Source organism: Parasteatoda tepidariorum, chromosome 6, assembly GCF_982258835.1.
Source record: "Parasteatoda tepidariorum strain Cologne lab strain chromosome 6, Ptep-v5.0, whole genome shotgun sequence".
Classification (NCBI taxonomy): Eukaryota; Metazoa; Arthropoda; class Arachnida; order Araneae; family Theridiidae; genus Parasteatoda; species Parasteatoda tepidariorum.
Genome location: NC_141760.1, coordinates 114143291 through 114166538, shown reverse-complemented (window position 1 = coordinate 114166538; position 23248 = coordinate 114143291). Strand labels below are relative to the sequence as shown.

Sequence of the window (23248 nt, the reverse complement as noted above, 5' to 3'; positions counted from 1 at the left end):
TATGGGTATCGGTGGAAATGAGCTAGCTGATGAAGCAGCACGGGCTGGCTCTAATGCAATTTTCTGGGGCCCTGAACCTGCGCTGGGAATTTCTCCCTCCTCATTTAGGGCAACCATATTCAAGCTCTACGGCAAGATCGCCCATGAGCAGTGGCGCGCTGCTAACGGTCAAAGACAAGCTAAGGAGCTGAATCGAGACTGTCCTAGTGTACGTCAAAAGGAGCTCTTAAAGCTTAACAGAACAAATGTCCTCATCTGGACCTTGCGCCACTAAACCCTACATTCAATTCATGTTAGGAGTTTTAACTAATTCACGTTGGGCCAACATGCATAAAACCAACATTGTTTGATGGTATTTTTTGATGCTCCAACAAAGTTCATACCAACATATTTTGTTGGCAACAGTCTTAAATTTTGATGGTACCATCAAGACTGGCCATTATCTAATGTTAGGAATTGGAAACATTTTATGTTGGTCCAACATGAACAAAACAAACCTAGTTCGATGGTCTAATCTATCAAGAACCAATATAATTTGTTGAACTGACTGGTCTACCATCGTTAGAAACTGAACTTAATGTTTGACTACCAACAACAAAACTAATATAGTTTGAAGGACCAACATATTTTGATATACAAAGTATTGCATTAAAAGTTACTTTATTTCTTGTATGTATCAAGGTTAAACATCACCTATTCTATATCAAATTTTTCACCCAACTATCCAACGTGAAAAACTAGTTTTGTTTGATGGTTTCTAGCATCATGGACGATTTATAAACAGCAAGAAAAATTTCTCTGGAACACTGTCTCCCTTAATAGCAATAAAGTGTCTAATAAATAATCAAACTGGTCGGTTTTTAATATTGGAATGTTTGTTTGTCTTGATCCTTACCTATCAACACTACAATTTATGATATAAATTTATGTTGCAAACAAACGTTGTTTCGTACATTTTTTATAATTACATAAGATGAAATTGATATTACGATGTTGCTCAGTCTTTCTTATCTATTAAATCTGTTATTTTTTTTCTTTTTCTTAGTAGTTAATCAAGCTGAGCTGATTTACATTATAAAAATATATGTTCAAGAAAGTTAACATGGTAATCATTTTGATGATTGAATGACTTAGTGCTGCAGTAAATATACTAACCATAGTATGTAATAAAATACCTCTGCCCTGTTTTTCAAGAACAATGAATTAAAAGTTTAATTTAACTTATTGTAATAGGTATTTTTACTTATTCTTGGTATTAGTTCAGGAAACTAGTTTATTATTTATGTTTAACAAAAAACATGAAAAGTTTGTCCTTTGAATACAATTATTCACAATGAGGGGGAAAAAAATTATTACAAAATTTTTATTTTTTTCGATAATTTTTTCGAAGTCTAAAATTTTTTCAGCTATGAATCCTATTTCTTCTTTTTATATTAGTTTCTATATCTTCAATGCTCATTTTTTTGCTGCCATATATTCTCTCATCAGAGCTGTAAAAGAAAAGAAATAAAAGTTATTTCTTACACAAATATATCTTTATTCAAATCTGGAAATTTACTTAAGAAATATATATTTTTTTAAAGTACCAATTACATGCACCTTCAAATATAATAGAGTTACTAAATAATAATTAGCCATAACAATTTTTTTACTATTACTTAATTCTTGCTTTTGAATTTGTTTATAGATTTCTTCCTCTTTTAAAAAATAAAGGCTCTACCCAGTTTATTTATCAAAAAAAGTGAAGAAAGCAAATGTTCTAATAATACATTTATTAAATTTAAATCATTAAAAATATTTTAGTAAAGTGTGAAGTTGTTTAGTATAATGTCTATTTATCATTCAGTATAAGTATTTTACATTTCAACTAGTATAATGAAGAAAAATACTTAATATTACTAATGAAGTAATAATGAATAAATTATTAGTAGCAATGAATAAATTATTACTAATAAAGAAAAAAACTGAAGGAAACTAAAATAGTGACCAGCAAATAGGCAATTTTCAATTCATGTTTATATTGAAAACTATTTTGACCGGCACTTTTACAGAATCTATGACAAGTCACATGCTATTATTTCTTAATTGGATATGGAAGTTAAACATTCTAAATAAACTCCGATAAACTTTATCTGTACTGAAAGAAATAAAATTAAACTTTAGACACAATGCACAAAACTTTTGCAATTTTCTATTTTTGCTCTGGCTTTCATGAATGAATAAATAATGAAAGTGATGAGTTAATCAATCATCTGTCAACACTGTGTTAATAGCACAAAGAAGTTGTACAAGAGATGTCTGTTAGTTTAATATAAAACTTACAACTTATGACAGTCAACTTTTCCGGTGTAAGCCTCTGCTTGGCTGCCCGTCTTTCCTCTCCCTCAAGCTTTCTCCCATTTGTGTTCCTGCACTTGACTCCAGTTGTTGACCTCTCCTTCAAGCCATCTGAGGTCCAGATGGCAACGCTTAGGCTTTTTGTAAATTTGCTAATTGAGCTTTCGCCCTTAATAGCTTCCCATTTAGTCCGCTTAAGCGTAAAGTAGTTGCCAAATGAAATATCCTAATATAATTTAATTCAATTATATTATTTAAAAAATTAATCAAATTTTAAAACAGTGAATTTTATTCTTTTTCTACAAAATGTTAAATTTAAAGAATGTATGAGCAAGATGGTCCAAAGTAAAATAGTTAAGAGGTGCAGTTCCAATAAAGTATAAAATTCCAATGATTATTTGAAAAAATCTCAAAGCCCTTTATATGACAATTTTCTATTTAAATAACTCAAAGAAAATCCTGTATATATATACAAAATACTCATTATTTTTAATTTTAAATGACAATTACATACCATCTCCCAAATTTACTTACTGTTTTAAAAATCCTTGTAATAACTGAATTAACGCAAATTAAATTTATTATTTTCAATCTTAACTCACTGGAAATTTAACTCACCTTCATCCGAAAAGCTGATTGTTTTTTCCCCAAATGTTTACTTAATTATTAAGCAATTAAATTACACAAAAAGGTCTCCATAAATGGCAAAAATCAAAAACAACCCACAATTGATTATGACGTCACATTTGCAGAATAAAAACGTGCCACATCCATCCACTAAAAGGCTTTGTCAATGCTCTTTTACTTTTGATATCATTTATATCATGTGGACATCACTTGCATAATTATGAGTAAAATTTATGCGAATTATATTTACGGATTTGAGAATGCGTGCAAAATGGAAGAAATATTACGAGAATCCCAGTTTCAGATGAAAACGAAAGTAAACGCTTTTTGCTTAAAAATAACTTAATAATTAGCACTCTTAGAGGAGTAATAAAGAATATATTGAGTTTTAAGGAACTCTGAATGCATTAAGATTTTTAAAAAAATTTATTGTAATTTTCCGTTTTTTTTTTTTTTTTTTTTTTTTTTAAGCAACACCAAATAGTTAGGATAAATAAGAGTGGTTTGTACACATTTTAGTAAAATACTATCCAGAAATACTATCATAATTTAAAGCTTTCATAAACCCGATTTCCATTAAATAGATATGATCTAATTTTAGAATTTTCCAACACTTTCTCGCATACAAAATTTTGTAGTATAATATATATATCAGAGCTCAGTGCAGGTCATTGTAGAAAAAGTAGTGAAAAATTGACTAAAATTTTTTAAGAAGTAATAAATAGTGACTTAATTTAAAACAGTGTTAATACTCGTGTATCATCCTAATAACCTAAAAATATACAAATTAAATGAAAAAATTTGGTTTAGTAACATTTATTGTTGTAGCTTAACTTACTGCTTTTGAAATTTTTTTTAAAGAAAAAAAATTACTTAACAGTTTCTAATTTTTCAAAACTTAAAAAAAAAGCTGCATGTCTAATTTTAGGGCTAAAAGTATTATATTAAAGAAGCAGTAAAAGTACACAATAGAAATATTGTTGCTGTCATGTAAAGTCAATTTTCACATTTTAGGAGTACCTTCCTAGGCCAAATTTACTACCGTTTAGCGGTACCTTCACAAATTCAACTTGAGGAAAAACTAGTTTCACAAAATACTTTCTTAAAATTTTATTTTTTTTATCCCGTAAGAAACGATAAATCCATATTGTTGTGTTGATTCTTTAACATAATTTTAAATTTTTGCAAATAATGCCTAAATTTCCATAAATTATGTCTAAATTTTCACAAAATAGGTAACTCTCAGAAAAACCTAGGCAGACCCCTGCATTTATTGAGATGTGCTTCTCTTCAGGAGTCAAAAACCGATGTTTTTTAAATACGATGTGAAGAACTGAAAAAATTTTAACTATTATTGGAACAAAAAATTAAACTTTTGCAGTTAAAAGTGAATTTTGAATAAATCATTTAACAAATTGTCGTTGCTGAAACCTGAAATTCGAAAGCATTTTCCTAAGAAAGAAAACAAACAAAATTTACGTATAAAACAGATTTAGACCATTTTGTAAGAACCTACGTCAGAATGAAGGAAAACAATTTTCTTAGTTGATATTTCGATAATTAGAAAATAAGTGAAACAGCATGAAATTTTATCAAAGTAGTTAACTCAGTATTACCTCAGATAGCTCTTCAAAAACTGGAGTTTCATCAGATGCAGGAACCAGGTTTCCTGAAATTAGGAATAATCACAATGCATTAGTATGAAAATAAAGCTTATTGTAGCAATGTAAAAATACTTTCGTTTCAATATTCATGAAAAGTTTATTAGGGTTCGTAATTGTTATTGATTTAACTAGTATTAATTTAATATGATTGACGCATTAAAAAAAAAGAGCTGGTTCTCCAAAGGAACTTGACTTTTTGTTACCTACATTTTAACTTTACCTTACAATAAATAAAGAAAACTATTCAATATAGCTACTAAAACATGACAAATCATCATTGTGTAGGGGAAATTTTTATTTAAACCATGACTAACAACTTTTACGAATTTTTTGTAAGTTTGAATTTTTAGTTTTAAGCAGTAGCAAAATTTGTGCTTTTCTCGTATTTTGAAATAATAAATTTAATTTAAAAGTTTTTAAATCACTAGTATATATGAGCAAATTAAAGTTATAATAAAGGCATGATAATCAGATAATAGTTTGTTAGTTAAATACAATAGTGTATAGATGTGTATATTATATAAATTATTTATAAGTTTCACATGTTTAGAAAAGTTTCTAAAATTTGAAGGAAAAAGAATTTTTTTTTCCAAACTAGGAGGATACAAAAAGAAAGTGGAAGAGACCAGCAGAGAAAATAGATATATGTATATTGCAAAAGTCATTTGTCAAAATTAATGTAATTACCTCGTGTTGAAAGGTCTAAAATTTTTTTCTGCAACTGCCTGTTGAGGTCACGCAGCTGCTGTACCTCAGCATTATCTTTTTTTAAGCTTTCCACCTCCTTCTCCAGTTCCAATATTTTACTTTCCAAATGTTTTTCATTGGATGTTTCTGCAACATATAATTTTTCAAAAAATTACATTGAAACATTAAAATATTAAATAATATTTAGTTTTCAATATTGCTCATTTTCTAAAAGAAAATTTAGACATATTAAAAATAATTGTTAACCTATAATAAAAAATGCAAGTTGGAAAATATAAATAATTAAATTATATCAACCAACCCTCATCGTCATCACTATCATCATCTACGGGACATCTTGGCGCTAAAACAGCCTTAACTGAAGCAGGAGTCTCAACTGGAAATCCCTGCAGGGCTACAGTTGTCTCCTTTTCATTGGTTTAATTTAGAAAAGGCGACTTAGTTTTGCCAAACACATCTTTCCTGGCATTTATTACGGTTGTTAATAACTCACTTGTTAACTCCAACTGTTTATTAGGAAAATGCTTTTTCTTGTTCTACAATTAAAAAAAAAAAGATTAAAAATTTAGAATAATTCAATTTTGCTGAGCAATATAAAGTAAAAAAATAAGTAAAAAATAATAAATTTATAATTGCATTCCGAATGCCACAAAATATGCTTTTATGTTAATTTGTGTATTAACTGTCAAATTATTAACAAAATTCCAGTAGAAAATGTTTTCTAAGAAAAAAAGTTTGTTTAAAGTACAATTATGATCTGAAGGCAGCAAACAACTTCAGCTAGTAACTTAAAATTCAAAAATGAGAACTTAAGCTAAGCATTTATTGTTTAGAATACAAAAAAAACTAATAATAAAATATAATTATGAGCATAGAGAGAAACATTGCAAAAATAAAAAGAGTTAAAAACCTGCACCTTTTTAGTTATTGGCATTTCGTCTTCAGTCGTTGTTTCTGATAGATCATGTTGGAAAGGTATCGATGGCACAGAAGGCCTTTTATCAAGAAGACTTTGCGTCAAATCTTCCAGAGTGGCTAAACATTTAAATAAAAAAATAATTTATTAAGAAACGAAAATTTAGAAAATAGACAAACTTGCATTCTCTATTTTAAATAAGGCACTTCTCAAAACAACAAACAATTTGGTACAAATAATGATTGCAAATTTATGTTTCATTTAAATACCTTAAGTTAATAAAATATAAATTTTACAGTCACTTAAGTTAAGGAGTAGAATTTAGAGCAGAACAAAAAAATAAAAAAATTCTTAAAAATAAAATAATAAAACTGATTTTTATAAAGATAAAAAAAATAACAGATAGTGATGAAATAAAATTTTTACTTCAATAATAAATGGGGGAAAAAAGAATTGGTTTTGCTATTTGAAGATTTTTAAACTCATTTTAAACTATGTATAGTATTATTTTACTTGTATTATATTAGTTGCATATTTTTAATATACTTGTGGAACAAAATTGAATATTTTTGAATTGTTTACTAAAAATATTAAAAAAAAAGATATGAAATACTTTGCAATGGCTTAGTAACTTTTAATTTGAGTATTAAAATATTATCTAACTTAATATTTTAAAAATATCTAAAAATCTATTTATTTTTTACTTACATAGGTTTCTTTTTTATATCTTACTTACACTCATTAGCTTATCAACCTAACACAGACATAGGTGTACTGTGAGGGAGGCACACATGTTTTTAGAAAACTGTTAATCTATTTTCAAGTATAATAAGAGCCGTCTTAATAGCATGCAGAGCCCCCGGGCACAAAAATGTTTTAGACCCTTATAACATACCATAATGTTTAAAAACGAACTAAAAAAACTTCACATACATAAAATAAGCATTTTTAAAATACAATGCAATAATTTAACAAATTTAAGCACATTTTGATTACCTCAAAAACTCAAGTAAAGCATTTTTAAACTATAAATAATTTAGAAAAGTTGAGACGCTTACCATTTGCAATCCTCAAATAATAAAATAATTTTCAACACAATGGAAGTTAATTAACGTAATTAAATTAAATAAATATAAAGGTATAACAAATGAAAAAATTCAAAAGGTATGAATTACTTTGTCAAACTATACAGTTATTAAAGCATCTTACAATACCCAGGAACCTAAAAGTTTCCTTGAAACGCAGAAAAATAGATTTCAGTTGCCTCTTTTAAGTTTTCTTGGTGGTAAACTATTCAAATTATTGATATATGCATGATAATCAATTACTATTTGTAGAATATATTTATTTTAAAAAATATTTAAGGTAATGTTGCTAATTCTTAGCTTTTTTAATAAAATTTATAAAAAATTAAAAAAAGATTCTTAGTGCCTGGGGACCCAGAGCACTGCCCTAGTTTGCCCATGCGTAAAGACAAGCATACTAAGTTTTATACATACATTATATATAACTTATTATAATGAAGTTTTCTAATAACTGTAATAACTGTAAGTGAGCCTCCCTCCCCCTACTCATGCAACACCTCATGGATACTTCCCAGGAAAATAATAAAACAATAAAAATAATATTATAAGAAAATGAGTAAATAACAAATATTCTTCTCTGAATCTTCATTCAACATTTGATTTAAGAATTTAAACTCTCTGGAAGCTATCCTAACTAAATACTTATAAAATAAAAAATATATTTAGCTCTTGCCTCCGCCATGCATAAAATAATAAAATAGTAATTTATTTTTATTAACTCCAAAACAATTTTATTTTAAAAGCTATTATTTCAAAATATTTACCAATTTATTTAATTTAATTTGTATTGATAAAAAGAAATCTGTACTTAGCATTCAAACAAATCACGAAATTACTATTTAAAAATCTTTTAATCATAAAATGGTATGACACTTTCTTGAATTCTCAATATTTCGAAAGTATTAAGTTATGCACAAAAAAATTTCTTTATGATAAGGATGAAAAAAGATTAAAAATTTCCAAATTTAAATGAATAGAAATGGATGCTAAATATGATTTTATCAAATACTTAATAATTTATTTACTCACTCTCTCTTGACTGTGAGCAAAGAGACGAGGTATTAAATTCACAATGATACAAAGAAATATTTGTTACTAAGTGTGAACAACGATTTTCACGTTGCCTCCTAGGCGCAAAATGTACGCTCGGTAGTATCTGCTCCCTTTCTCCCACAAATGCTTAGGAGGCATACATTTCAACCTCTCATGATTTTCTTGATATTTTAATAGTTCGCTTGACCAAAACACCCTATACACTTTCTTTTCTTAATAGTCAGTACTATCTTTAGGGAAGAAATCTTTGATAAACTGGGTAGGTATTTTGTAGTGGATGTCATCTAAATAGCTTATGCAGGCGAACATGGCTATTTAAAATCTCTTTTTAATATATTCTAACTAAAATATATAAGGAAAGAAATAGAATAAAAAGTTTTCGATAAGAGAATGGATGAGATGAATAGAAGAGATGGATGCTATGACTAAGTTGAGTTGTTAGGAAAATTTAGATTATTTTCTTATTTACCAAAAGGTGCTCAAAAGACAGAAGTTGTTTTCGAAAAGTTACTCAATTAAGAGAGAAGAAATTTTAAATAGATTTTATTTAGAGAATAAAATTTTTCAATCAAGAAATTGCTGAAAAGGAAATGCTTCAAGTATTGTTGCTGTTGAATATATTCAACAAAACTACATGTGAAGCAGTAGATCCTCGGGGACCCTGCAAATCCCTAAATATCTGATACCTTTAATTTGTAATGAAATATGTTTTTAACTAATTTTTTGGAATTTGGGGTATTTTGGGAATTCTGGGTCACTGTTCTATTAGCCCCAATTATAGCTACGCCCCTGTAAAAAATAGTAGTTATTATGATACCCACTACATTTCTGAAAACAAGGCCCTTAAACTTCTAAAGCTAATACGATCGAAAAATAGTAGATGAAACGACAACAACGAAAAATTTATTCAGAAGGCAATAATTATTTAATTATTGAAAAATGGAAATTAATAGACCGGATCACCACAAGCATCGATCTCTGTCTTCAAGATGAGGTAGTACTTACTCCTCCTTCGAGAAACAAATACTACAGAATTACAATTTGACGATTTATAAAAAATACCAGTCCCGCTGTTGACTGATCGTTAATACACGGATCGCAGGAGATCTTCGAAGTCAAGTATCATTGGCTGCGGTCAGTGTGCGGGAGGGTGACCACTTGGATTAGACTGCGTAGGGATCGAGGGTGTGCGGTATTGGTCCGCGTTGAACTGTTCTACCGTAAAGTGCTTGACATTCCCCAAAATTGTGATGGCACTCCTTCGGATCATCCTCAGGGATGTTTCCCGGACCGTCGCCAATAGCCCATTGTACAGCTCTAGTGCACCTACAGTGAGCACACGCGAACACAAATAATAATATATGAATCATGCTGAACAACTTTTGATCTAATGATCGGATCTTTACGTACTAGAACTGAATCTTAAAGGTTCAAGGAGATGATCTCAAATATGCTACTTAATTAACTAATTATAATTCTGACCACCAAAATATAGGGGATAGCCGCAATTGGGGTATACGCTCCCCATAGTTGATTGTTACGAGTGCGGTTAAAAATTTGGAACCCTTAATATTAATTTTTCTAATTGCATATTTCGTCAAAACTCAAGAATTCTTTAAGCGAATTAGGAATTATGAGGATCATATTTCCCAAGTTTCGGCTATTTCTTACATTTTGACTGCTTCCTATATTACTTCATAAAAGAGTATATTTATTAAGAGCTTTAATTAGCTTATTTGAGGTCACCCCTCCAACCATTCAGATTAAGTCCTGACGCGAAGTTCTGACCGGCCGAAGACTCCCCGCGAAGTAAATGGTAACTGGAGCTCGTTAAATTTATCGGGTCATAAAGTCCTCCATGTTCCCAAAACAAATCATACCTCTGAAGGCACTGAATTGGAGATTGATCATTGTCTGATTCAGGTCAAAAATATGTTCTGCATATGGATAGATGGTGTGTTAATGTGTTCTCCCTGCAAATGGGGTGTGACGTATATATGTTGCTCCGGATCGTTCTCAGTAATGTTTCCCACACCATCGCCAATAGCTCATTGCGCAGCTCTAGTAAGGCATGACTAAAGGAACGAAAAAAAGTTTTTAGAAATTTTTGAAGTTAAGATTTTAATTTTTTGAAGAAAATGGGAGAAAAGGAAGAGTATCGATCTGTATTCTAGTTAGTACTGATCAAAAAAAAAAAATTATTTTTACTACAAACTAAATTATTTATTTTGATAGTTTCACATCTAACTTCAAGTGTTCGATGCGTCACTCTGATACAATGAAAATTATCTCTTGGTAAAAAAAAGAAAAATATCAAGAACAACTCCACTTCTAACAAAACCAACATTTATTAGGTGCCAAAACTGTTATTCAATCATTTATATTTTTGCTTTTGGATCGAGCTTTCGTATGATTTTATTATCAGTTTTTATTTTTAAAAAAAGTCCTTTTCAGGACTATTCTTAAGTTTTAATTTTCTTTTCTTATTGTTTTTTTTTTTTTTACTTTTAATTGTTTTGTTTTTTTACTTATTATTTGTTGTTATTTCTAATTGTTATTTTTAAATTCGATTTATTTTCTTTCGACAAAGACTTAGTTTAATATTTCACAAGCATATATTTAATATGCCTCGGAAAATTTATAAACGATATTTAGAGCCGGATTCTGATGTTTCTGTTCCCCGAAATACGTTACATCGACGCAAGATTGCGCCTAAAGAATCGCTAGGAACACTCTCATCAGGTCAAGAAGTATCTAGGTAAGTTGCAAATGTTACTTGCATATTATTATTAGATCTACATTTGTTTGGGAGACCATGCTAAATTTTTTAAATTTTCTGTTCTGACACTCTAAGAAAACAGAAGGTTCAGGAAGGACCATCACTTTTGCCAGAGAGCTCCAGAAACACTGAAGAATTCTTAGATCAAAGGGAAATGATTGATGAATGTTTTTTTTCTGAAGACCCTAATAGTGATGATGATAATGAAGAACAAATACCTTCAGTAAGAGATGTTAAAAATTCTATTTACTTTACATTCTATAGGATAGTCATTTCAAAACTATTTATGTTTTTATGCAATAAGTGACCGACACCATTGAATTACCATTAAGAAAGAGCCCAATTTGCTCTGTTTTGATATTTTCTTGTTTCGCCAAAGTAAATGGTTGTGTTTGCTATTTAGATGGCCGCTATACAAATAAGTGACCGACACCATTAAATTAACCTTAAGAAAGAGCCCAATTTGCTCTGTTTTGATATTTTCTTGTTTCGCCAAAGTAAATGGTTGTGTTTGCTATTTAGATGGCTGCTATACAAAATAAGCGACCGACACCATTGAAATACCCTTAAGAAAGAGCCCAATTTGCACAGTTTTGATATTTTCTTGTTTCGACAAAGTAAATAAAGTGGTGTTTACAATCAACATTATTGTTATCTGAATTAATGTATTTCAAAGAGTCAAAAAATTGTATAATATGCAAAGTTATTACCAAATTCAACCTAATATTCAAAGGAACAAATCATTGATTAGAAGTAATTTTATTTAATTTTAATAAAGTTTAAAGTTGCAGAACAGCCATTTCCAGTATTGCTGTTTTTTAAAAATGCTTTCAAAAGGATACTTGAATAAAACCAATAATAAATAAAACTAATTATTGGTTTCTCTTATTTTTTTCTGAAATTAATGCTATTTTTATTTTTCAGGTTTCTGATGATTCTGATTGTTTTTTCGAGAGCTCCTGTAATTTCAGTCAGAAATTTTTAGAAATTATTGAATCAAAAGTGAAAATCTCAAAAGGCGAATTGATTGTGATGATTCTCAACTTTGCTCTTCGACATCATTTGTCTGATGTTGGAGTAAACGATTTATTGGAAATGTTTAATGTCATTCTAGGGAATAAACTTCCAAAAACATCTAGTACTCTCTATAATGTTATTGGCACCAAGTCAATTAACTCAATGAATCATCACTTTTTCTGCCATGCTTGTTTTAAGTACATTAGTACTTTATCAACCGATAAAAAAGATGGTTCAGTGCCACTTCTGTAATGTGGCTGTCAATATTTCAAACCCGCAAAGAAATAATTCTTTTATAAGTGTGGACTTGAAAAGTCAGCTGTCTGAAATCGTTGAAAGCAATGATGCACTTAAAGCTAAACTTTCTTCTGAGCCTACTATTCGAGACTCTGAAATTTTTGAGGATATCATCGATGGAAGGCTCTACAAAAAGCTGCAAGGTGACCACAGTGGGCAGCATATACTGACATATAACTTCTCTTTAGATGGGATGGCCATGCATAACAACTCAAAAGGTTTAGCATGGCCAATCTTTGTTTCCCTGAACGAATTGTCTCTTAAGGAAAGAAACAATCATGTTATGCTTGCTGGTTTGTGGTTCGGAAAAAAAGAACCAAAATTTGAGGTTTTTTTAAAACCCTTCACTGAAATGGCTTCAGATCTAGCTATCAATGGTTTAAATGTTCACTTGGCTGATAAAAACAAAAATGTGAAGGTGATTCCGGCTTGTTGGTGCTCGGACTCAGTAACTCGGCCTTGTTTGCAAAATAGCATCCAATTTAATGGGTTTTATGGTTGTTCGTGGTGCCTCCATCCAGGCTTCAATGTGGATGGAACAATAAAATATAGTATTCGAAATGATGTAATTTTCTTTGAAGATAGAAATGAAGAAGAAACAGCAAAGCTTGCCACAGAAGCAATAAAATCTGGCAGATACCAGTTGGGTATTAAAGGTAGATCACCCCTTGCAGAGATACCCCACTTCAACGTTGTTCAAGGCTTTTCGCCTGATACAATGCACAGTGTTTTTTTGGGCGTTTATAAAAGAATAGTATCTTTATGGTTGGACACAACCAACAAAGATAAAGATTACTACATTGGTAATTCCAGGTGTATAAAAGCTATGAATGCGAAATTATCCAATGTAGTAATGCCTCAATGTGTTGGACGTGTCCCACGCTTGATGTTCGAGAGAAAATCTTACAAAGCAAACGAATGGAGAAACTTTCTCTTATATGTCTGCATTCCAGTTGTCAGGGATGTATTACCCTCAGAATATGTTGACAACATAAGTCATTTAATTGGATCGGTGTTCTTGCTTTTACAAGAATCTATAAATGTTCAAGATTTGCAGAAAGTGGATGAGCATTTAATAAAATTTGTTGCTGGGGTGCAAGATTTGTATGGAGAGAGTGCTTTTAATGTTCATTCACTTTTGCATTTGACCAAAAGTGTGTTAGACTGGGGACCATATATGGCAGTACTTTTACTTTCGTTACTTGTACCGCCGGTACAAGTAAAAAGTACGTACTTTTACTTGTACTTCGTTACTTTTTAAATTTAGTACTTTTACTTGTACTTTCGTTACATTTTTAGGAAAAAAGTACAAGTATTTGTAACGGAAATGTCGAATGAAATCGTTACTTTTTTCTAAAACTCGGTAAGCTTTCTGAAGAAAAAAAAATGCTTTAGAAATGCAATTATTTTGCAAAATGAATAAAAATATTAATTAGCAAGTTATTTTCATTCATTTTCGAGTTTTATGCATTTTTTTAATACATTTTAAATAAAAAATTTTGGATTTTGTTATTACGTTTCTCAATTTTCTGTTTGAACTCACTAATAATACAATTTTTGTCTTAATACATTTTTTACTAAATACATTTTTACCTAGTACATTTTTTACTAAAATTATGTTTATGCCCGACCTTGTCAAACAATGCCCAGTCAAATTTCTAAGAACTTTAGAACTATTTGTGCTACTGAAAGCTATTATAATTACTATTTTAACTCTTGAAAACTCGAAGGTATTAATTTAGCCGCTGATACTAAAATTCGTTTACAAATTTTAATTATTCCGTTAGGCAGAAATGTTCGGAAAATGATTTTCTTGCATGACTTCAGCATTAGCCATTGTTACAAATAAAATTGTAGACTGCTCTGTTTCAACTTATACTGCACATTCAATTATTTTTTACTAGCTCAAAGATCACAAAGCTTTCTGAAACCCCATGTTTGATTTGTTTATGTTTGTGCTTTTAAAACGCGTTTCTATAAAGTAAAACAATTTTAAATCAATGGTAATTTAAATAAATAAAAATAAACTAAAAATTAAAATAAATAGATAAAATTTATTTTTCGTGCAAATCCATAAAAAGTTTGATATAAAAATTATATTATACGATTATATTATAAAATTATATTATGCTATTCTTCCAAATTTAAAAATAAATAAATGTCCATAACTTTCAAAATTAAAAATAATTAAATAAATAACAACAATTTTGCAAAAACATTAGAGAACATAAGAATATTATTCAATAAAATTTACGTTCGATTTCCTAGAAATGTACTTTTAAATCGTTACTTTTTTTGTTTAGTACTTGTACTTTTACTTGTACTTTTTACTCGTTACTTTTTAAAATAAGAACTTTTTACTTTTTACTCGTTACTTTTTTTAAAAATACTTGTACTTTTACTCGTTACTTTTTAAAAGTAACGTTGCCATATATGCTGGGGACCCTTCTGGATCCGATCTATGTTTCTTTATGAAGGGGGGCAAATGCAAGAAAGTTCAGCACTGGTCCGACTGGCATTGCAAGCCAAAGCGATACCTTCTCAATAATGAACTAAAATCAAAACAAATGCTTAAAAAATGCTGCCCACAAGTTGTGCAATATGTTGCAAGGACAATTCTTCATCTGTGGAAAATGTTTTACACTGGTGAAAATTTTATTTTGACAAAAGTGGTCCATAATTTTGAATGTATCACTTAAGTGTATAAAAGTCTATTTTTAATCTATTTTATGTTCCATCATCATTCTTAAAATTTATATAATTTTTTTATTTAATATTTAGGAAATATTTCCATTACGTTTTCTGTTAATTAGCTTATACATTTTTCCATAGCTTTCTCTTCAAAATAGTTAATACATTTATTTGAGATATAGTTTTCACATTATGATTTTTTACTTCAAACCAAATGGCTTGGAAATGTGGTAAATATAAAACTTTTGTTGCCTTTTCTACTATATATGTTCCACTTGTAAAATCATAAATTTGGCCTCAGTAATTATCCTTATAATGCAAAACTTCTTTATTTTTATGTGAAAAATTTTGAATAGCAAATTTAAATTTTAAAATCTTTAGTTTAATAATAATTTAGTCAATATATATATATAGGTTTGCAACATGAAAAATCAAAATATAGTTTTATATTATGTGCATCTAACATTCTTGAAATAAAATGGTTTGTGAAGATTGTAATGACTTTAAATGTAGATTAGTAAGAGTGCTATGCCAATTGGTCCATTGCCTGTTAAAAATAATATTTTTATTATCCATCATAAGATAATGAATAGTATTGGTCAATCAATAACTAATGTCACTTGATGGCTGACCAGGATAGAAGTAAAACATCAACCATTGTATGATGATAGATGGTATTATTCTATCATGAACTTGATGGCTGATCAGCATAAAAGTAATAAAGGTATACACCAAGATTTGCAAAACCCAGAGTTTTTAATAAAAACCCTGCCCATAATTTTCTTTTTTTTTCCTTCCTGAAAAACCAAATTTTGCCTAAGGAGAAGTGGGTCATTTTATGAAAAAAACCAAAAGATTGGTAAGTTTTTAATATAGGGATATCCGCGCATCTGGAAAGTCATGAATTTCAGTAACGAACAAAATTTGCCATGAAATGTCATGATTTCAACTATTTTTTTTAAAAAATAAATCATGAAAAGTCATGGATTTAAGTCGCCTAAAAATCTAATTTTTAAAATGGAATTCACCCTCCTCTCCAGTATCATGGTATTCAGAATATCTGAATTTGTAATAAAATCCCCATTCGCAATCATATTTTATTAAAATATAAAATGTTTTTACCCTGTTCTTAAAAAAATTATGGTGTTCTTTCAAAAAAATTTCTAGAGCAATTATCTTTTAAGCTTCTGTGATTTCAGAATTTCTGTTATTATTTATTTTTGTTATTTTATAAATTTAAAATTCTAGCTGAAGCAAGCCAGTCATTGGCGAATTGTTTTTATTTCGAAATGAGAGCAGAAAAATCAGGAATATTTCTTTCCTTTCTGATGAACAAGAAAAGTATCTTTAGAATGTAGTTTTGCAGAAAAACAAGAAAATATTTGTTTTTATATTTCTTTCAGCTATTTATTACTTCAACTCTTTCTTTACTCTATTTTTTAAATTTAAAATCTATAAATATGAAGATGCAGAGTATAACAGTTTTGGTTATACCTATCATTTCAATGAATGTTAATGTTATTATAATACTTTTTTAAATTTATTGTTGTATTTTTGTCGGAGAAAATAGTAACTTCGTTTAGTCATGAAAAACTCTTGTAATTAATCATGGAAAGTCATGAATTTGAAAATCTAGAATGTACTGTAAAAAATATTGTTTATTACCAAATGGATTATTAAAAGGAAAGGTTCTAAAAATTACTTCAGTCGTTTTTCTGCCTTCTATGTGTATCATGATAAAGTCATTGAAAGTTGCTTTGTAAAATGTCAAGCATAATGTTGTATGATGAATATTAAATTATAAATATACATTCAAGAAATAAAATTTTGTATTTTTTAATGTTTAAATTCGCTATATATCCCACAATGTTCAAAAGATTCTCAACTTGTATCTTTATTATACTTTTTTTCTCTTGAAATGAATGAAAAGAGGCAATAAATGTTAAACAGTCTGATCTATAAGTATATATTTTAAGATTTTACTGCACATGCAAAAATACTCACGAAATTTGAATAATTATTATGTATGAATATATAATGAACAACCAATATCTATCTACACTATGCATTCACATTTCCATTAATAATTTCATTATATGTTCAGTTTATAATTTAATCTCTTTTTTGTAATTAACAAAATTTTACCAAATGAAACACCAGCAAACGAAAATAAGTTTCAAAAAATTGTAAGTAAAATACATTTTTAGTAAATGTTAAAAAAAACAAACTTATGTGTCATTACAATTTTATCCAACTAAAAATTTAAAATATTAGAAACACATTTTAATTCTCACATAGAGCATAAAGAAGTTTTTCTGAAATTAAATGTTCTGATAAGCGATGATATATATATATATAAGCATTCCCAGATTGCTGACTACCATAATTGTAAAACAACATTTTCCGTCTTATTGGCTCTTAAAAGCATACCTTGTTGTTTGACCAACATAATAGCCATACAACATCTCCCATTCTATTTTGATGGTTACTGTTGGTCCAACAATAATAAATATTACTTGCTGGTCCTCCATCATAATTGTAAAACAACAATTTCCATCATATTTTACCCCCCAGGGGCACACTCTAGTGTGACGGGCATGGCGCACCCGGGGCCCCGAGCTGGACCTGAGCATTTTTTTCTGCTTCTCTCCTGCGACGGTCCTGTTTTGAGTTTCTGGCTTTCATTATTTATTACATTGACCTAGTGAGCAAATATATATGAGTTTTTATACCTTTGATTATCCCTTATTTCCGTTGCGTTTATATGAATATCTATTAATTTTGTTTCACTTCATTACCTGCATTATATTCCTTAAATTTTAACCTTTTTTTTGTGGTTGCCAATATACTGGTAAGGGCTTTTCGTCTTAGCCCCGTGTTATAACGGACTCTGATGGAAAGAAACCACCCGCGTGTTCGCCGTGCGTGGAGACCCGTGTCCCTGGAAAAGGGGATCCTGGTAGTTGAGGGGCATCTTGGTACCCCAACACACTACTTTGGCCCCTGCTTCAGGTAAACGGGAGGTGCATAGTGACCCGTATGCATCAATCGGCTTGTCACAAACGTCATCTGTTGGCTAGGGTCAAGTCCGGGGTCACTTGCTGGGCACCTCGTTAAGGGTGGAGGCTGTTTCAGGGGTGACTCTCGGGCGTATAGCTATTGGTTAGCATCGGTGTCTAAGTAACATATTCATTATTGATTACTTGCATCCCCTATGTTGGACTCCGTGGTGGGTGGTGCCGCTGATAGTGGAAGTTTATTTATCTTTATATGGCTGAAAATGAACAGGTGTTCAGTTCCGCTCACCGAAACAAAAGCGGGACAACCTCCTCACCTAGTTTTGTCTTGTCAAACTGTCCAAATTATGATCTCTCAAATGCAAAATTTCTGATACTTAGCTCTAGTGAAAAGAAACTGTCATCTATATCACCATTTTTAGTTCAGAAATCTCTTGAGACTCACGTTGGAAATCCAAGAAGCGTTAAACAAATGCCATCAGGAGACTTATTAGTCGAAACAAGTTCTGCTAAACAAACAACTGCACTATTAAAAATGAAACAAATTGGGAACGTTAATATTACAATAACACCACACAACACTTTGAATACATCTAAAGGCGTCATTTCAGATAAAACTCTGCAATCTCTACCCATCTCAGAAATAAAAGAAGGTCTCTCTAATCAAGGCGTTATAGATGCGCACCACATCACTATCAAAAAGGGTTCAGATATCTTCACAACCCAACATATAGTTTTGACTTTCAATACTGCTGATCTACCTGTTGACATTAAAGCTGGATATCAAAATTGCAAAGTCCGTCCATATATTCCGAATCCCCTACGCTGCTTTAAATGCCAAAAGTTTGGTCACTCCACCAACAACTGTAGAGGTAAAGAAACCTGTTCACGCTGTGGTCAAACCGGACACTCCTTTAAGTCCTGTACATCTCCTGAAAAATGTGTTAACTGCAATGAAAATCATTCTGCAAATTCAAGACAATGCTTAAAATGGAAACAAGAGAAAGAGATCTTAACTATAAAAGTAACTCAAAATCTCTCCTACTTTGAAGCTAAAACTAAATTCCGGAATTCGCAACCCCGTCCTAATGTTTCGTATGCTGCAGCAGTTATGAACTCAGTCTCTAATGCGAAACATACAAAATCAGTGGGCAGTCAATATGATATCACAGAAACACAAAATACCAAACTTAAAACAATAACTCCCAGGCAAACAGCAAGCTCATCAAAAACAACTTTCTCTCAATCTCAACAAACACAAAATCCTGAAAAATCCGTTATCCCTTCTTCAACACAGGTACAAAACAATTCTGAAAATCAAAAGTACTTGAAGTTAACCCCAGAGTTGATAAACAAATTACAACAAAAACTAACTCAATCCCCAATAGTAAGTAAACAAAAGTATTTGCCTAAAAGTAGACAAAACAAATTTAACAAAAACAGGTTAAAGCATTTAAAAAGTAAAGAACAACATTCTGAACAAGAATCTGATGCAATGAGCACAGATGAAGGTAAGGACGACGAGCAGCCTAATTCTCAGATGCAAACTGAAGATGGGATGGAGACTCCACAAAATCTGTGTCCGAAAAATACTAAACTCAAAATTCGAAGGTAATAATGACGAAAATAATATCTTGGAATTGCAGAAGCTATAATGTTACAAAACCTGACATCATTGATATTGTGAATAAATTTTCTCCATGTTGCATTTGTCTCCAAGAAACCTCATTGAAACCTAACCAAAATGCTAAACTTCGCGGTTATAATTCAGTTAGAAAAGATAACATTGACAGAAATAAAGCTTGTGGTGGAGTCATGATTATGACTTCCACTCTGTATCCAACTCGTATAGTATCACTTAACACTAACTTACAAGCAGTCGCTGTTCAAATATCTCTTCAATTTCTTCTCACTGTTTGTTGTATTTATCTTCCTCCTCATGATAATCTGAGCCAATTAGATTTAGACAATTTACTCACACAACTTCCTCAACCTTTCATAATAACCGGTGATTTCAATGGCCATAGCCCTATGTGGGGAAGTCCTGATTCAAATAATAGAGGACTTATGATTGAAAAACTTATCGATGACCATATTTTATGCCTTTTAAACACAGGAGAAAGTACTCATTTCCACATCCCCTCAAAAACATTTCATGCCATAGATCTAGCGATTTGCAGTTCATCTCAGTATCCATACTGGTCATTTCACGTATATAATAATCTCTTCAATAGTGATCATTTCCCATTAATACTCACTCATACAGGCACAAATAATTATCAGCATTCCAAAACCCCGCGACTCAAAATGAATACAACAAATTGGACTAAATTTACCTCTAGCATAAAACTGGAAGAAAATCTTATAAATCAAAATAATATAGATCTTGTAGTTGAGCATTTTACAGATAAAATACTTGAAGCAGCCAAACACAGTACAAAAATGACATCAACGAAATTACCAAAACAACCGAAACCGTGGTGGAACCAGGAGTGTAATCAAGCACAGAAAGAGCAAAAACAGCGATGGGGAGTTTTCCGTAAGCACCCAACAGCAGATAACCTAATTGCATTCAAAAAAGCTCGCTCCGTGGCACGCAGAATTCGACGTAATGCCCAAAAAACATCTTGGAAAAATTATGTTACATCAATCAAATATAACACACCGTCAAACATTATCTGGCATAAAATAAAAGCAATATCTGGTAAATACACGGCAAATAATATTCCTATCCTCAGATGTAATAATTCACTTATATCTCATATTCACGATATAGCAAATGCACTAGCCGATGCTTTTGCTAAAGTTTCAAGCGACTCTGCTTACAAACAACCATTTGCCACGATAAAAAGAAATAGTGAGAAGATTAAACTGACGCCAAAGAACACAAACAGCGAATATAATAAACCTTTTACTCTTAACGAACTTCAATATGTTTTAAAAAATACCCACTCTACAACTCCTGGTCCTGATGAAATTCACTATTCTATGATTCAAAACCTGCCTTATAAAACCTTAAGTCTTCTCTTAATAATATACAACCGAATCTGGACAGAAAGAATTTTTCCTAAAAACTGGTCTACAGCTTACGTAATACCCATTCTCAAACCAGGAAAGAATCCAGAAGAAACCACAAGCTACAGACCCATCGCTTTAACCAGCTGCCTCTGCAAGCTCTTTGAAAAAATGGTAAATCGGCGCCTTATGCATTTACTTGAAACCGAAAATCACCTTTCCCAATACCAAAGTGGATTCCGCAGAGGGCGGAGCACCGTAGATAATCTGCTAAAACTCGAAACTGACATTCGTCACGCATTCTTAAAAAATCAGCATTTAGTTTCAATTTTCTTTGATATGGAAAAGGCATACGATAGAACTTGGCGCTATGGTATACTTAAGGACCTTATAAACTGTGGAATAGGTGGTAATATGTTTTATTTTATTAAAAACTTTTTATCCAATAGAACTTTTCAGGTCAAAATTAATTCCATTTTATCTGATATTTTCCCTCAGGAACAAGGTGTTCCTCAGGGAAGTGTTTTAAGTGTAACGCTTTTCATATTGAAAATAAACAACATTTTAACTCAACTTCCTGTAACAGTATATGGTGAATTATTTGTGGATGACTTTCGGATTTCATGCCGATCCACTAATATGACACTAATTGAGCGACAAATGCAATTAGCTGTAAATAAAATTTTAAAGTGGGCAAATGAAAATGGTTTTACTTTCTCACCTCAAAAAACTCATTGTGTTCATTTTTGTCGACGACGTGGTCTTCATCCTCATCCTGAAATTATTTTAAATAATAACGCTATTTCTGTTGTTGAAGAAACAAAATTCCTGGGAATGATTTTTGACTCTAAACTAACTTTTAAACCTCATATAAATTACATTAGGAGAAAATGCTCTCAATCATTAAACATTCTTAAAGTCCTCGCTAACTGTTCATGGGGAGCTGATATGGATTCAATGTTAAAAATATATAGGGCAGTTATACGTTCCAAACTAGATTATGGTATTCCCATATACTCTTCGGCTCGTCAATCCGTTTTAAAATACCTCGACACTATCCATCATCAAGGATTGAGAATATCATCAGGTGCATTTAGGACTTCACCAGTTGAAAGTCTGTATGTGTTATGTTCGGAACCCTCTCTTCATTTCCGTCGCTCTAAACTGTCATTGGATTATTATTTTAAAATTAAATCGAAGTCACTTCATCCACTATACTCATGTGTCGTTCATCCACAATACACCACTCACTTCTCCTCGCGTCCATCTTATATACCTTCGTTTGGGATTAGAATCACCAATATTTTAAATGATTTTAACATTTTAGATATTGAGGTTTTTACTAACACAGGCATCATCCCTCCGTGGATTGATGTTTCAGTATGCGTGTTAGACGTTTTTAATAATTTTAAAAAATCTGACACTAGCTCAAGTGTTTTCACTCAAAAATTTTATGAACATCGACATAAATATATTGATTTTAAACCAATTTTTACTGACGGATCAAAACACGATAATCATGTTGGTTGTGGTGTTGTTACCGAAAATTCTACTCTATCTGAGCAACTGCTTCCTGATTCGTCAGTCTTTACTGCCGAATGTTATGCTATTTTACTAGCCCTTAACTATATTTTTGACCAAACTTATCTAAAGTGGATAATATATACTGACTCACGTAGTTTTATAGCAAGTATTCCAGACATCGGTCTAAACCCAATCATACTCAAAATCCAAAAATACATCGCTCGACTATATGACAGAGGTTTCAATATTTATTTTTGTTGGATACCATCCCATGTTGGCATACACGGGAATGAATGTGCTGATGTAGTTGCAAAAAGTACTCATAACATAAGCAGGAATGTTTTAGCACCATTGGACATCAAGCGAATTTGTAAATTATCAGTTTATCAAGCCTGGAAAGAACACTGGAATACACAAAATGATAATAAATTACATGGAATTTTCCCTTCTATTGATAACAATAAAATAATGCCCATTGACCGTAAAACTCATGTTTTAATAAACAGGCTACGCATTGG

General features: G+C 30.7%; 1 protein-coding gene across 1 annotated transcript; it reads right to left on the bottom strand.

Annotated features, from left to right (window-relative positions):
- Window positions 1–1354: 1354 nt before the first annotated feature.
- On the bottom strand, window positions 1355–8832 carry LOC107450113 (uncharacterized). The gene is made up of 7 exons (XM_016065849.4): window positions 8462–8832; window positions 6253–6371; window positions 5638–5872; window positions 5316–5462; window positions 4581–4633; window positions 2323–2563; window positions 1355–1490 (listed from the first exon to the last, which is right to left on the bottom strand). The coding sequence occupies exons 1-3, from the start codon at window positions 8526–8528 to the stop codon at window positions 5756–5758; spliced, it is 303 nt and encodes a 100-aa protein (XP_015921335.3). The 5' UTR covers window positions 8529–8832; the 3' UTR covers window positions 1355–1490; window positions 2323–2563; window positions 4581–4633; window positions 5316–5462; window positions 5638–5755.
- Between the last annotated feature and the right edge of the window lie 14416 nt (window positions 8833–23248).

Bases quoted from the DNA above. Each gene is read 5' to 3' on its own strand.
- LOC107450113 (XM_016065849.4), bottom strand. From the start codon at position 8,528: ATGCCTCCTAAGCATTTGTGGGAGAAAGGGAGCAGATACTACCGAGCG. The intron at 6,372-8,461 runs GCAACGTGAAAA...TTAAATGTTTAG, and splicing joins GTACATTTTGCGCCTAGGAG to CCACTCTGGAAGATTTGACG. The intron at 5,873-6,252 runs GTGCAGGTTTTT...TTTTAATTGTAG, and splicing joins AAATGCCAATAACTAAAAAG to AACAAGAAAAAGCATTTTCC.